The sequence below is a fragment of the Macrotis lagotis genome, chromosome 8 (genome assembly GCF_037893015.1).
Source record: "Macrotis lagotis isolate mMagLag1 chromosome 8, bilby.v1.9.chrom.fasta, whole genome shotgun sequence".
Taxonomy (NCBI): Eukaryota; Metazoa; Chordata; class Mammalia; order Peramelemorphia; family Peramelidae; genus Macrotis; species Macrotis lagotis.
Genome location: NC_133665.1, coordinates 129,624,174 through 129,641,885, shown reverse-complemented (window position 1 = coordinate 129,641,885; position 17,712 = coordinate 129,624,174). Strand labels below are relative to the sequence as shown.

At 33.8% G+C, this 17,712-nt stretch overlaps 1 protein-coding gene across 2 annotated transcripts in view; it reads right to left on the bottom strand.

Annotated features, from left to right (window-relative positions):
• FAM120A (family with sequence similarity 120 member A) overlaps positions 1 to 17,712 on the bottom strand; it is a 134,193-nt gene that overhangs the window by 65,893 nt on the left and 50,588 nt on the right. For both annotated transcript variants that reach the window (XM_074198343.1, XM_074198344.1), the window contains 2 exons: positions 14,059 to 14,187; positions 12,956 to 13,052 (listed from right to left, as the gene is read on the bottom strand). In XM_074198343.1, coding sequence (XP_074054444.1) covers positions 12,956 to 13,052; positions 14,059 to 14,187 — 226 coding nt within the window. The remainder of the gene's footprint in view (positions 1 to 12,955; positions 13,053 to 14,058; positions 14,188 to 17,712) is intronic.

Sequence of the window (17,712 nt, the reverse complement as noted above, 5' to 3'; positions counted from 1 at the left end):
TGGCTAAGGAAAACAAACAAACAAAAAAAACTTACTCAAGAGTTCTCTAAAAAGTAATTTTGATCTACAGTATTTTAATATGCTCTGCATAAATAAACTAGAATACTAAGGTCCTTGCTCTTTTCTTGAATATTACTTTATAAACTAACTGGTGCTAAAGTTGTCATTCACTCCTTATGATATTCAAGATCAGTGCTAAAAATAAAGAACCTGAGCCCAAGAGAAAGCCATATGAAGAATGGCTCAATAGAAATAAATATAAATAAAACAAAGACATGAATTCTGTAGGAAAAAATACAAAATAGTGTCAGATCAGGTGAAAAGAAATCAGGAATTTCAGCTGATAGATACAGCAACTCATCCTGGAAAGGCCAAGGAAAAGCTCAACACTACAGAGGTCATTCCTGATAATGTCAAGAACAAATTCCATCATGCTTTGTGAAAACTGGGACTTAGGTTCACGTAGAAAACTAATCGCATTATAAGAATGGAAATGGAAAAAATGTAATTTTTGCTACAGCAATAATTACATTATTTCTCATATAGAATAAACAGCCATCTTCTTTATTTAATATTACATGCTATAATATTAAATTCAAAAACATTTAAGTTCACTTAATGAATTAAAGGAAGTCACAAAAATAAATTCCAGTTTTCTGTTTTATGCTATCTGCTAGCATTGTCTGTGGCCGTTAAGTCTATAAACCACATTGGTAGACGAATATGAATCACTTCCTCCACCTGCTTATTTCAATACTTAAGGAATCTGTCATTCCATTGGTATAGCTACTCCCTCTACTGACAAAGATCAAAAACTTATGTAAAGTTCCAAGAGTCTTCAAAAATTGCTGTGACAACAATCTATAACATCTGGACAACAGATACACTCCACCACCAGGTCTATTCAAAACCTTTCTAGTTTAGCTTTGTGGAACTAAATAATCCAGAGCTTGACCTCAGCCGCATGGACAGTAGTCCTGTTAAATCCTAGGTTACCACAATGAAAACCTCCTTTTGTTAAAGTCAAAACAACGAACAAACCACCCAAAACAAGAGCTGTGTAATTTGCTTTCATAATGACACCTCTTTTGAAAAAAGCGATTATTATTATTTTAAAAGTAAATTAGTCATTTAAATTTGATTAGATGCTAGTCAGCATTATCATCTAGAGTACCTAAAAAAACTGACTATCAGTGCACTAAAGTCTGAAGTTTCAAAAGTTCAGAGAAACTTTTTTTAAAAAATGAACTAAGAAGGGTCTTAGTCCAGGAATGAAAATTTGCAGATTTAAAAAAAATTATTAAGAAAAATTATAACAGTAGATTGCATAATCCTGGTCATATAGGAAGTAAATGGCTAAGACAAGACATACTTAAAAGCTACTATTAGTCTTTGTTTATCTTTTATTCAGTATCTTATGTTTCAATCCTAACTCCAAGAGTAGAGGCTAAAGAGAAGTTATAGGACTTCAAACCGAAAGGCACCCAAATTTAAGGGGAAAAAACCCTTTAAAACCAGAGTAAGAGCATTATATTGTACCACTGAAATATTCCTTTGACTTAAGGCAAATAGATACCATAATTTTGTGATGCAGCATTTTGAGTCTAGGCATGAAATAGTTTCTTTTTAGATGAAAAGTTGGAATCAGTTGGGAACATGGTTAAGTGAATAGAGGACTTGAAAGTAAATCCTGACTTTGCCATTTATAACCTGAAAGACCATAGGCAAATCACTTAACTCCTCTGGGCTACAATTCTTCATCTATAAAATGAGAAAAAGAGGAGTGAACTCAAAGACTGCACAGTTTTCTTTCTGCTCTAAATCTGATTCTATTAATCCTAGTGAAAAATGATATATATATAGCAGAGAGGGGGCTAGTCCTGGAATCAAGCCAACAAGACATAGGTTCAATATGCCTCTCACATTATGTATATGGCATATATCAGATGACAGCATACTCATGAACAAGATACTTAACCTCTTGATGCTCCCAAACAACTCTAGGATCACAAGTAACAGGTAACATTGGTAGAAGAAGTCTATTCTGGAAATCGACCCTGGGATGAGAATATGGTATGGGGTCTGGGGTGGAGAGATGAATCCTAGAACGCTATAATTTAGTAATGGAAGCTACCTTAGAAATAATTTATTCTATAAACTATTACCAAAAGTCAATCAACGGATGAATAAACTGAAGACCCACTATGGTGAAGTGGCCTGTGCCACATAAGGAGTCAGACAGTGTCAGATTTGGGAGAGCAACCCAGGTTAACTGAGTGACATTACAAAGTTCTTTTTGCTTATACTACAAATGCTTGGTTCTACTATATTTAGAAGATTTATACATTTAGTTTTGTGGGATTGTACAGGGAAAAGATATTACAAACAAATTATATATAGCTTATATAGCTCCCTTATAATTCCATTTGCAAGCCCTTTTTAGTTGTCTTTATCCTTCTAAATGATATAAGAATGAATCTCGTTAATGATGATTACCATTAATTAACATTAAACTGAAGATAAACATCTTAGATACACTCTGGTTGTTTAATCATTCCATATTGAAACTTCTGAAAAGCAGGTTTTTGTTAACAACAAACTGAAAACAAAACATGGTCCATAGACTGGCTATATTGTAAAGGGATTACAACTGCCAACCACAAATTGTGTTCTCTGTTCCTGTTCCCAAAATGCACAATTCAACGCACTAATAAATCCTATTTAATTTAATTAATGAATTTTAAAAAAATTTGGGGGGAAAATGGAAGAAACACAGAATAAACTGTAACAGGCTTCTGTGCTACTGGGAGCACTATCTTCTAAATTAGTTCTTGTTCTCATTCCAAGGCTTGGCTAAGCAGAGTCATTGTCAGTCTTTTTTCATGACAAGAGGATCTTTCTCAGAATAGACACAAGGGCTCACATCAGGGAGATTAACACTACCAGTTTCTCATTCTACTCCTTTTATAAATACTTACTGTAGAAGTAGGCTTTTGTTGCAAAGTATGCTTAGGAGAGATGGAGAGACAGAAAGAATAGGTGAAGGAAAAGAAAACTTCATATGGAATATATGAATAGACTTAGTCATTAAAAATGAGTAATTCCTTTAAAATAGGGATTCTTAACATGGGATTTATTAACTTGTCTGTCTTTTATATTTTGATAGCTATATTTCAATATAACTGACTTTTAAAATTCTGTGAATTTTACTTTATGCTTTGAAAAACATTTTTCTGAAAAGAGGGCTACAGACTACTACAAAGGCACATGACAAAAAGGTAAAGCACTTCTGCTTTAGCACTAAAGGAAAAAAAACCCAGACCCATGCTGGGGGTGGTGGCGGAGGGAGAATGAACTTTTGCTTCTTGTCACAAATGAGACTGTAGAGAAAAGACTGTGCCTATGATTAAGCTCTGAAGTCTAATAGAATAGCAAGGTTTTTAGGTCCAGGTTAAAATTCAAAGAAACTAAAAATAAATAAAATATATACAATTAAATTAATAGCTCTTAGAAATAAGGATGTGGGGGTGGGGAAATTAATATATGTTTTACCTTGAATACTAACAAGTAAAACCAAAGGAGAATGTTCACCCACTTTTTTTTATTTCAAATTGGATAATTCAAACACCAAAGATACTGTCATCATGGCATCAATATATAATCTTCTAATATGATACCACAAATCACTAACCTTGGTAATTATATAACACAGATTAAGATAAATCAATATAATTCTCTTAATTTTTAATTCTTTGGGAAGGAGTAAAATTTCCAAATATTTTTGACATTTTAAAATTGCATATTTAATGTGCGTTAAAGCTTCATAAGTGCTGAAAGGCAGAAAGTTAGTAAAATTAAGAATTCAGGAAAAACCATTTCATTTTAAGTTCTTAGTATAATTTGAAAAGAACAGCAAAGTTCCTTTTGGTTTCTGTTTATTATAGGATGCTGCCCTTGAAATTCCATAATCCCAGTGGAATGAAGCTAACAATTTCTGCTCTTTTACTGTTTAGTGATGTTACTATCCCCAAGTACCATCCTATCTAACTTTATATCTACCCCAGAGGTAGCACAGTATACTGTATACATTAAGCACACAAAACTGAATAGATGAATGAATTTAACTAACATAAATGACCCATCTCAATAACTAGGAGTCAAAAGATGCTCATTCCAAGTCATGTAATTAGAGGTAACATTTTTTTCAGTTTTTTGATTCCCCTTAAATAAATCACCCCTGAAATAAATATTCTTACCCTAGAGCATGGGGGTCCAACCTTTTAGATACTCTGGGTCACAATGCCCAACAAAAACTTTATCAAGGGCCACATACAGAATTTCATATTTAATACTACAACATAATCCAAATTACCAATGAGTATAATAATAAAATGTAATAATGCCCCATGAATGGACTTTGAGGGCCAAGGTTTGGACACACCTGCACTAGAGAAAAATGCTTTGTCTGCTGAAAATTCTGTGGTAATAACTTTACCATCAGGCTCCTAGAAGCATGCAAAGCTGAATTAAAAGATTCAAGAATTTAAGAGTAATCTGTACTTGCCTTCACTGTCTCCCATCTTGCAGTTTGAAAAAAAAATTCAGTAGGTACTAATTATCCCAATAAAACATTGCTTTTACTACCAGACTGCTAGGTGGCCCAGTGGATGCCTGGAGTCAAGAAGATCTGAGTTCAGATGTGACCTGAGATATTTACAAACTATGTGGGCCTGGGCAATTTACTTAACCCTTGTTTGCTTCAGTTTCCTTCTCTGTAAAATGGGAATAATAACAGTACCCACCTCCCAGGATTGTTGTGAGGATCAAATGAGATAAGAATTGTAAAAGTGCTGGACCAGTGCCTGACAATAAATTGTTTAATAAAAAAGTTGTCATTACTTTATAAGTATGAATTCTAAGTGTAGTGCAAAGACCATTGGAAAGGACCCCTTTATGTGAACAATCCCTCCCCCCACCAGACCCTAATCCAAAAGGAGAGGTGTACTCCCAAGACTGTAGATGAAACAACAGACCCCTGGGGTCCCAAGACCCTTTCAATGGGGCCTGTAGGGTCAGAAGTATTTTTATAATGATTCTAAGATGTTATTTGTCTTTAAAATTACTCCTGTCTTTCCCAACCACTTCTCTGTGTGAGGCTGAGATTTTCTCCCTATATTTCAACCAAAATAACATATCACAACAAACTGAGCAAAGAAACAGATGATGATCCAGCTGTCTTCTATTAAGTTGGACATTAAAGAGATTTAGAAAACTATGTAAAATGATGCTACACCTCACTAACTTATTTGTTTTGGCAAATATAGCTATTTTCATTAAAATGTGCTATTTATATTAACATGTAATAGTGTGATTTTAAAAAAGGATTAACATACTTTTAACCAAAGGGTCTTCAATAATAGTTTAGGGTATAAAGAGGTCCTGAGACCAAGAAGTCTGAGGAAGTGGAAAGGCTCTATCATTAACAAAATACCATACATAACTTCTAATCAATTCCAACTTCTTTGATCTCAGTTACCTTAACGTATAGAATGAAGGGATTGAGCTAGAGGACTTCTAAGTTTCCTTGTAGCTCTAATAAGATTGATTTTTCAAGATCTAGTCAACTACCAAAAGATTGGCAAATACAACATTTAAATTCACAACTACTGTAACTGCTAATTTATAAAGGAACCCATTAGGTAAATCCATTAGTAATATGAATAAATCCCTAATTTAACTTTTATGTAAAGTTCACATTTTTCCAAAGTAGAACACACCTGTACTCACTTGGCACTCTCTTCCCCCCTTGGCACTATTTCTCTCCAGGAAGGTTAGTTTAGCAGTTTTGCATCCTTGGCTTCATTAAAATTTACTTCTCTACAGGGATAAAGGAAGGGATTTCTGAAAACTCTCACCGAAAAGGAAAAAAATTCTAACAAAATTCCCTCCTCCCTCATTCCCAACAGTTATCTCTCACAAATAGCAGGAGGAATGGGAAGATGCATTATCACAAAGTTCCAGAAGTAAGAGAAGTCTCAATTCCTTTTTAGATCCAGAAAGAAAACTAATGATCTTGGGCTTTGCTTCAATAAATATATTTTTCTTACTGCATTTTAGCCTTAAATATAAAGTAATGTGTATCAGAATTTTTTCTTGAAATTTTTTTAGAAAGAAATACTTTCTCTGAAAATAAATTTCAAAAAAGTGATTCAGCTATAGCAGGTGGTAAAAAGAACCTTTAATGTTGTTTTTCAAAAATCTTATCAAAGAGATAAAAAGATAAAGAGAAAACATTACATAAATTGTATTTTAATTATTTTCCCTATATTAAAGAACTACACTTTTATAAGTCTGTGTTAAAAAATAATATACTTAAATTTATTTATCAAAGTATTTTAGAGAAGTAGCCCAACAGAAAAATTACTTTGGATTTTATAACTCATTTAAAACAGTAAGTCACATGAATTGGTTTAATATTTAAAAGTCTAAAAATCATCAATAAAGTTAGAAAAATATTAATTTATTTTTAAAATCAAATAAAAGATTTGCCTCCTTTAAAATTACAGAGCAAAATAATGGGTGTATTTTGCTTTTGCCCTGAAATACTGCTTTCACATTCTCTAAGAATTTAGCTTTAAAAATCTAGTTCAATTCAATAATTATTCATGCAGTGTCAGATGTTGGGGATACAAAACTAAAATCAAATAAGTCTCTGCCACTAAGCTTACATTCTTCTGAGAAGAATCAATTATTCAGTCAGATAATTTTACAAAATACTTTGGGGAAAGTTGAATGGAAAGGCCTTCAAGGCACTGAGAGACACAAGTTGGAACATTATGAATGGGAAACAAGTACCTAGTTTGGTTGAAATGTTGAGTACTTGAGGAAGAAGAAAATAAGATCAGATTGGAAATATAGCTTGGAGACACATCATGAAAGGAGTTCAAATGCCAAACAGAGGAATTTGTAACTGATGGTAGAAATAATTAAGAGGGAATCTTTTTGAGTTTGTAGTTTAATGAAGATTGTTTTACAGTTTGATATTATATAAATAAAATGATTAAAATGTTTATAACCTTTGACTCAGAGATTCCATTTTGAGGCATATAACTCACAGAGAAAACTGATAAAAAAAGAAAGACTATTTGTAGCAACACTTTTGGGGGTAGCAAAGAGCTGGAAATAAAGAAGATGTTCATGCATTGGGGAATGGCTAAAAAACAAACTGTTCAACAAGTATGTAATGGAATATTTATTACTGTGCTATGAGAAAACAACAAAAATGATGAATACCAAGAAACATGGAAAGACCTCCACATAATGTTGCAAAGTGAACTAGTAACTTCTGGGAAAAGATAATGAATTTGGTTTTTGATATAGTGAATTTCAGATGTTTGCAGGAGATCAGTTTCAAGATGTTCAAAATGCATTTGGAGACATTAAGACTAGAGACCAGGGGTATTTATTAGGTTCTTACTTATAGGGCCATTGTACTATGCTGGGGAAACAAACAATGGCAGATCCTGTCCTCACAGACTTTGCATCCCAATATGGAAAAACAACATATGGGGAGAAGTAGTCAAGGACTGTTTTTAAAGTCAGTGGACATGGTGATTAAAGCTCGCTATAAATTTCTTTCTATTCTATTATAATCTCACTTACTCAAATTTGTTAAAATGGAATTCTACCATCTGTGGATATATAAAATCCTTAACAAATATTTTGAAATGGATTATCATGTAAAGGTACTTCATACAGTATATTATTTAATCTGTGAAGCAATTAATCCTTTTAAGTAGCAATATTTTTCCAAGCTGAAATTTTTCTAATGAAAAATCAACACAAGTAAATTTATTTGAGTTTTGTTCACACTGAAACTGTATTCAGGAATAAGTATTAGTGGGGTAAAATTTCCTTACTCATTTCTCACTTGCAAGCTGGTTTGTGTCTTTACCATTCAACTGAAACTATTCCCTACAAGGTCATATAAAAAAAAACCCTCTCAACAAAACCAGCAGTATTATTCTCACTTTTTCACACTTCTTTCCTCTCTTTACACCTTGGCCTCATCTTCTATGATGCCACTTAAACAGTTGACATTAGAGACCCTCCTGTGCTTCTTGATGTCATTGTTGCTCCAAGCTTCATGATATTGTCTTCTTGTAGGTCTAACTCCTATTTCTTGGTTTCTTTTTTCCCTTTTCTGAAGGTTAATCTTCACAAAGCCCCTTCAAATGGGGTTCTCCCTAAAGTTATGTCTAGAATATGAAACAGATCTACTATAATGAAACAGAGGTAAATGTTAAGTTCTCTGTTGCGGTTATTAGGTCATTTCAGTCATCTCCAACCCTTTGTAACTCCCATTTGGGACTTTCCTGGCCAAGATACTAGAGTGGCTTGCCATTTCCCTCTGCAATGTATCCATTTTCTCAGATAATCAGAGGTTCAGTGACTTCCTGATTCTGGGCCCAGGGCTACCCACTAAGCCCTTGGCTACCTCCAACAGGGCCATCACTGGTCATCCTGACTGATATCCTGCCACTGGACTCAGATGATCTGAGAGAGTAGAGTGAGGCTGACTGACTTTGCACAGCTCTGCCTTACTCAACTGCAATTCATTTGCCAAGTCAAGACATCATCCTCCTTCACAAAGTACAAAAAGGAGAAAGTGGAATGGATAGACAGTTAACTCATAAAAATATCAGGACTTTTGTAGAATGCATGTTTAATAGAGGTCAAAAGTGTGATCATGCCAGTAAAGAAAGCAAATCTGATTGCAGCCTACATTAAGAGTAAAGAATAAGGAATCCATTTGTCCCCTACCCCTTTCAGACTACATCTGGACTATGTGTACATTTCTACAAGAAGTCATCCTGGTTTTGTGATCACTACTTCCTTTAAAAAAAATTTGATACTTTTTATATTTACAAAAATCACAATGACTTCCTAGGCCCCTCTTGGCAAAGAGAACCTTCCCTCCTCTTGACAGACAGCTATGACAATATAGCCATTAACAAGTCCTGTCTGATTGTCCTTAGCTTTCCATGACATCTTTGGTTCATTTTGTTTGAACATTCTTGATTCTAGTTTTACTCAACCACATCACTTTCTTGCATTCAACTTTCATTATTTATCCCAGCGTCTATCCTCTGCACTTCTTTAAGAACTTAAGTCAGTCAAGGATCAATTTTCTCCGAAAAAACTCTCTCTTATACCTTATTGGAACTGTTTCAATTCAGAACTTCATTTTTGGGAGTTTCTTACCATGACCAGGGTTGACATTTTAGTCCATGGAATCCCATATCTATACTTTTTCTAAATGGTTTGTAATCTGGTATCCTCAAATATCGAACACCTATCAGATTGTTTCTAGCTTCCCTCTGTTACATATTTTAGGATGAAATAGTCACTTCTTCAAAAGTTCCCATGCTATCTCATGAACCAATGCTGTCTACAGTAGCATTTTTTTCTGTTAAGTCCAAAGAACAGAATTAGGGCCAATGAAAAGATGGATACCATAAGAGATAAATTTCAGTCCACTATAAGAAAGTCTTTCTATAATGGCGTGTTGCCTTTTAAGATAATAAACTCTTCATCTAAGTAAAGGGGAATATTGAAGAGAAGATAATTGATCACATCAATAAGGTGGGGTCTATTTAAGAGTTTGCACCTGACATTTTTGATGTTCTCAATGACTTAAAAGGTATGCTTAGTGCTGAGAGCTAACAGGTAGATGGGATGGGAGGAGGGTCTAATTTGGAAAGGAGATACTTGCTATAGGCTGTATAGAAAATGCACTAGGAAATCTTTCCTTATTCTTTGCCTTCTTTCCCCCCCCCCCCCCAACCTCTATCATTTTAAAGGAATGTAGTTCTTATTATACTGGTTAGTTCTCTGGTTCTTGTTCTTTATTAGAGACAAAGACCAAAAGGATAACAAAGAACAAGAACCAGAGAACTTATCATTACACTAAAAAGAAGTGGAGGTAATCATTACAATAAAATGATAACACATATTTACGGACATTTTAATCTTGCTTTAAAAAATAACTACCCAGGGTAAGAGCTCAACTTTTGTTTGTAAAATTATATGAATATGACTTATCTATACTACAATTTTTATATTTTACTATAGATGTCTGCATCAAAAGATTACATGATGAATGCATTGAAAGTTGAATGTGAGATGAATGTGGTTTAAAATCCCAGTAAGCACATATGAGAATATTTGAAGTACTATATACTGAATCAGACCAATGATGCTTGCAAACTGAGGTTCTGTTGTCAGGAGTTGAACAGAAAATGATTTACAAGAGCATGGTAGTTGTCATGTGAAAAGATTAATCAAATCATGCTCAATTTTCAAAATAAGTAAATCTACTGAAATGTTCTTCAAGGTAATCTATGCTGTATCACTTAATCAGTTCCATATATTTACTCTCTACAGTTTATAAAAGCCTGTAATGAGTCAGTCAACAAACATTCATGAAGTCTCTATTTTACTAAGGTTGGAGACAAAAAAAGACACAAACAACAATTCCTGCTCTCAAGAAAATCACAATCCAGTGGAGGAGAGACCCTATGCAAACAACTATATACAAACAGGATATAGGCAGATTAATTCAGTGATCTCTAAGAGAAGGCATTAAGAATGAAGAGAACTGGGAGAGGCTTCTTGCAGAAATTAGGACTCCCTTCTGTAACTTTTCAAGCTTCTTTCTATGGGTGCCCCAACTTTATAAAATGAAATTTTTTGTGTGTTTAAATAACTTAAACTTTTTATGCTCCCATGTAACAACAATTTTTTTAGCAAAAGTTATGTTTTAATAATATTTCTTTGGAGTTATGCTTAGGTTCTGTAATTTGGAAACATTACTTCAATTATTTAATGTTGGTTGCTATTTCCATTCATTGTTGTCCCATACTTCTAATAATCTAAGTCAGATTGCTTAAATTCATATTTATCCTAGACATACAAAACAAACTTTTGTAGCATTTTTTTCTTAGGTATAATTTTTCTTGGCTGATAAGAAACTTAATCTTTCTAATCCATTCACAAATGGAAGTGCCAATTTCATTACTCATTTGAGTTCTCTTCATCTTTCTTGCATTAAGACCAGAACTGCATATAATGTTCTGTTTTATATAACAAAACCATGCTTCCCATTTTATTTTCAATACTTATGTGAACACAGTGGTAAAGTAGACTAATTTCTTACAAATTAACAATAATCCAAGGGCACTTTTCAAGATTTATACCTGATAAATTGCAAAGTCCAATTTTCTATAATTTGGGTTACTTTTTTCAAAACATCAACACTGTATCCTTGCAAGCATCTGCTCCATCTATTGCTGATTCAAAGTTTTTTGAGACACTCCTGTCTTTAAGCTCCAGAAACTTAGCATTTCCCTTGGTATATGGTCATCTGCAAACCTATAAAGTTTTGGCAGCACTCTTCTTATAAAATTGCTAGTGTATGACCAAAATCAAGCACATATCATTGAGAAACAAACACTACTTGAAAATTGCCCCATTTAGAGTGGAACTCAGGGTAGGCTTGAATTCTGGAATAATCTAAGAACAATACAATAGATAGAAGAATATGAAGTAATATAAAACAGTCTAAACAAAGACAGATAGCCATTTCTCTTAACTACCTAACTACTACCCATTTCTCTTAACTACCCTGCCTTATTACTTATTGCCTAAATTAGGACCTGTTTTGCCCCACAAAAAGGAGAGTGGCCAATATATCTTATTCTGCAGAGCACTAAGCTCAAAAGAATAGCTACTGAAATGAAATTTTACAAGACATTAAAAAATCTACACAAATGTTCCTTTTGTCTAAAATCAAGAATACAAATTAATTTCCCAGTGGTTTTTACTAAGAAAATCAGAATCATATTAGATTCTTCCAATAATGAACACTGACCATTAGCAAGACAATCTTCCAGCAGTAATTTCCCCCCTCCTTTTAAGTTTTCCTTTCTTCAGAAATATTCTCAATTCTGTATTGTTCCAAGCACTTAGATGCTTAACAACTGACCCTAACTACCTACAAAGTAGGAAACCTGTTTCCTCTTTTTGATGAAGATCTAGCTTTGGGAAAGAACGGTGGTACAATAGAGCTGGCACAGATGGGCCTGAATCCTAACCCTGCCACTAATTAGCTGGGTAGATGATCTTGTACAAGTTGCCTTCTCCATAATGCCTCAGTTTACTCTTCTATGAATTGAGGAGATGGGGAGCTGTCATCTTTCTAGTTCTGATGTCCAACGATTCTTCAATCACTTTGAAACTTCAAAGATGTACAATTCTCACAGCAGTTACACAAGAGATGCACTTTTTCACTGAAGTTTTCTGGGAAGAACACCATTCATAACACTGTGTATATTTTTCAAACATCTAGGCTCACTAAACACAAATACTTGTTCCAAAGTCTTTGTTACCAACAGATTCCTTCCTTCTGGCCAAAGAGGTAGGGCAGAATCTGAAGAGCCAGAAAGGAGCCCATGGGGTTCCAGCTCCACCCCATCAAGGCCCCCATGGTGAGGAACTTTGGGATGAGTCAAATAAGGAAATCCTTTCATTTCCCTGTCGATCTCAGCCAACTAAAAGAAAGGTCTTAACAGGAAAGGAGAAGGCAAATCACTTGTCTTCCACACCTGTGGTTCGACAACACCAATATCCAAAAGTCAACAGGAATTCACTCACAAACGGGCTCATATTCCTTGCCCTTCCTATCTAAGGATCACTGCATATACATCATCCTCAATCTGCAATGAGAATTAAGTTGTCTTTTGGAATGAATTTCAGCATTTTAAAAATTAATACGATCATGGATGTTAAATGAAGGTTAATGAAAGAAAAGAGGGAGTGGAGAATATGAGAAAATACTTTCAAAGGGACTGAAATTTGTTACCAATTGTTTTCATTCAGTACTTTATTTACTTACCTAAGTAATGTTGTGGATGAAATGGCATAGGCTTACTAGTTGCTGAATAATATCCAACTGCTCTCTTAAATCGAGTAACTTTGTCATCTGTTCTAGACTGAAATGGAAATGAAAAATTCTTTGTAAAAGCATTATGCATCTAACCAGGTACATTTTTGGGTTTTTTTTTTTAAGGTTTTTCCAAGGCAAATGGGGTTAAGCAGCTTGCCCAAGGCCACAAAGCTAGGTAATTATTAAGTGTTTGAGGCTGGATTTGAACTCAGGGACTCCTGACTCCAGGACCGGTGCTCTATCCACTGTGCTAGGTTACCTAGCCGCTCCCAGGTAACATTTTAAAAAAAATAACCCTCCTGCATTAAATAACCTTCATGCTGGCTTAGAATTTCAAAAAATACTCTAAATTATTTAAGAAAAAGCAAAAGTATTCAAGAAGTACACTATCTAGCACTAATTATTTTTAAGTAATATGGTTGAAGACTGAGAAGAGGTATTGTTTTAGCACTACTATCAGCAACTTGTAAAACCACTTCAAACCTTAAAGCACTTTCTTCCCCATTGATACATGGGGAGCAATACAAGTTATATCAATGGAATATTTGCCAAGTATTCAGAGTGTGGGGTGGGATAAAATCTGTTATTTACCAATATTCACCCTTCTGATGCCAATTTATTTCAGTTCTTACTTTTGGGGCAAAAACATAAATGCTAAGTCTACACAAGCCTAACTAATTGTGCAGAAGCTGAATAGTAAGCCCCTCTGACTGGTTCTAGAGGTTGCCTGTGTAGAGTCCATAGCAAGGATCTACAAAGTGATTCTTAACTGTGTGGTGGAAAGGACAGTGGAGTTATAAAGCACGGAGACAGGGGTAAAATCATGATTCCTCAAAATGAGGAAGTGAGACCAAATAATCTTGCCATTCCTAAAGCTCTTTCACTCTTACACAACCCCCTACACACACACACACACACACACACACACACACACAGTCCTCCCCCAAACATATTGGAAAACTACTCAAGAATTGAAGCAAATAGCTTATTACAGTTAGATAATCAAAAGTTAGCAGCTGGCCAAAGCAAATTATATTTAACCTCTGTTTTACCTGTGAATGCTGAAAAACATCTTTAGCTATGGCATCCAAATCAGTGGTATCCTGAATATTACGAACATAGTCAGCAACAGCTTTGATCACTACATCACAAGGTGGTAAAACTAGCTGGTGAGCCCGTACCTAGGAAAATAAACAGATATATAAACAAATGGGTCAAAGAATACTTAAGGGTGATCTAAATTCATAACTAAGGGCCTGAAAGCTTATAATACTAAAGTTAAGATCCCTAATAGCCCCACCTGCCCAGTTGTGATTCTACCTAAAAGTTTTTAGCATTGAGACTGTTTCAAATTTTTCATTCCTTGTCACAGAGATAATTACATTTTTCCTTTAGATTTTTCTATTTTAAGAAAATATAAAGAACCCTTAATAAAAACTCTACTTATCTGCTAAATAATGTTTAATGCTTTATCTTTTTTTAGACATGTATCCAACACTAAACTCAAGAGGTCATTTGACTTTGGGCATTAGTAAAATTCCCTTACTTTGAGTTTTACATCCAAATGTTGTTCTTGACATTTTCAGAAATTACATTTTTAATCTACAGGAACCAGACATTTAATAAAACAAAACACCTCATACCTTAGTTCGTTGTAGCTGAGAGCAAAAACTGCCCTAAAAATCAGTATAAAGTACAAGGAACTGTGCAAAAATCTTTGTGTATAACTCTTCCTTTATTTAACCAGATCAAAAAGAACTAATATCACAATCTCTTGAGGGCATTTCAGTAGAGAAGCCAATCCAGGGTAGTTTCTAGTTCCAAACTAGCAATGTGACCTGGCCAAGTCAATTAATCTTTCTAAGCCTGTTTCTTCACCTATAAAAGGAAGTTCCTTTCAGGGTTAATCTGTATGTCTAGACATGATTAGAATCATTCAGGAATATTTACATATATATTATACACACACATGTATATGTATATGTATATATATGTGTGTGTGTGTGTACGTACATACTGTGTGTATACACACACACATACATGCAGCACAATGACCAAATATATCATCTTAGATTCTCTTTCAAAATAAATTCTATCACACTCTAGAATGAGAGCTATTAAACCAGTTTTTTTGTTCAGCATTTATTGTAATGCAATTCTATCTGCATTTATTCTTCCCCCCACCCCCAAAAATATACAGTAAGAAAAATTTTCTGAAATTAATTTGGAAAAAAAACCAAACTAAAACCAAGCAAAGTCAAATCACAAATTTATTTCTTTATGCCTTTTAAGCTATAAAATTAATTTTCCTAAAGAAAAACTAGTTGTTTTTTCACCTAGGACCTTTATTCCCTTATTTTAAAAAACCTTTGTTTGAATCCAATGCATGAAATTGAACAGATAGCCTACAATCATAATTTTATCCCATAAATTGTTAAACTGCCTACAACTGTTAACTCTCTTACTTAAGAATTTGTACACTGTGTCCAATTTGTCAAACAAGTATTCTCAATTTTGCAAGAAAATCATTAAGTTGTAAGGCACACCCCATTCATTTTTGCATTCCATCTACCCTCTCATCTTCAGGAGATTCCTAATCAATTTGTAGTAGAATAAAAATCTATGGAATCTAAGACCCCTATGTAACTTGCTTTGGCACCTTACTTTCAGTTTTTAAATACCTAACAATTCTTCCTCAGAAATGAAAACCTCTAACTTAAGTGAATTTAAGTTCACTTCATTTTTTTGGATGGCAAAACATGAACATTCAGGAACCATCTTTTCTTCATAATCTTTAAAATGAGGAATAACTCCTCACCCACATCTACTCCAAGCTGAATTATCCAAATAGTTTTTGCTTTTTCTCATAGGAGAAGAATAACGATAGTAGATCCGATAGAAAGATTTTAAAACTTTTAAGCTGTAACTGAATCAATATAATTTACTACATAAGAACTCTATTTATGTAAATCTTTGTGTAATAAGAAAGAATTGCTATGAATTACCTATTTCTTTACCCAAGTTATTTCTTCCTAAAATTCCTCAGTCCTCTCCTCCATCATTTTTTAAAATTATTTCATTCTTTCCACCAATTAAAATTAAATTAGTTCTACTAAAGAAAAAAATATTTGAAGAGACTCTAGAAACTCAATATACTTTGTGAAAATACTTGAGGGGCAACACATTAAAGTCTTGATACATTAATTATTAATTATTAATAACTCAGGAGAGATGAATGAAAAGGACCTCAAATCACTAAAGTTTTCCTTCCTTTACTACTTCAAATTTTGCCAAAATTCTGTCCTAGGCTTAATTATGAAGTTTTCTTTTGTCTGAAAACAAGTCTCTCTAGTTTGGATTTAGACTTAAGTCTAATTAAATGAACATTATTTCCTACCCAAAGCTATTCAAATGATATGCACAATTTATTATTAATTTCAAAATCTTAAAGATATACTTGTAAAATATGTATTCTTCCACATGATGGTGAATCCCAAATGTATAAAATCTAGAACATTAAGGTTCATGGCCTTTAATTCAGCAAGCATGTATTAAGTTCTACTATGTGCAAGGTGCTGGGAAAAGAAAGACAAAAAACCCTAGCAGTCCCTGACCTAAAAGAGTGTATATTCTATTAGCTTAAAATGTTTGTTAGTGGCTCCACTTAAAAAACTCTACAGATTCACAAGTTAAAAACAAATGATACCAGATTTTTATGGGAAAGTTAAAATAAAACTATGGCTCACAGTACTAACTACACTAGATTTCTTTAGCCTTCTGATATAAATTTGTGACAGTAATCAATTATGCTTTTCTGCATGACCTTTTACTGAACAAAGTTACTCCTGTAGCCACAAAATGTTAAATTCTCAAATCAAACTTCTGAAAGTTTATGAAATTCAGTCATTACCAGAACTGCCTACAATTCTATCCTCAAAATATATGCTTTGAAATTTCAGGATAGTGTGTTACTGCCACAAAACACTATCTCAGCTGGAAGAATAAAGAAGTTACCACAAACACTTTCTCAGCTGGAAGAATAAAAAAGTTACCAATCTGTAACAAGTCAAAAATAGTATTTTAAACAAATAAAGGAAAAGAAGTTTTAAATGAAATTTACATATACTTTCAAGAAGGTACCCCCCAACACACAAATATGCATGTACACATACACACACACATAAACACACACACACACACACACACACACACACACACACACAATGCTTCCCTAAATCCTTCCTTTTCTCAGCTATTAATTTGTAGGGAGAGGAGATCTAACCTGGTGAAGAGGGATCCTAGGGTTTTAAAACAGAAAGTGAGAAAGTTTGGGTCTAAAAGTTGGCTGACTATTCTTTTGCCTGGCAAGGTTAACAAGGATATTTGAAACAAGAGTGAACAAAGTAAAGTGAAAAGATTTCCTTTCCCAACTTTTATTGACCCTCACACACTAGGTAAGACCATTTTCTAAAAAAGAGCAAAAATCAACTACAAGATATATTTTTTTCTTTTAATAAAACAATCAAAGAATTTAGAGCCTAGAGATCATCTAGTAAAATCACTTCAATTTACAAATCAACAACTGAGATTCAGAGAAGGATGAGGTGACTTCACTAAGGTAAGAAGTATTAGTGTCACAGTCAGATCTCCTAATTGAAATGTTATTTCCAGCCAGTTACCCCACAGAAAATATGGTTGATGTTAGA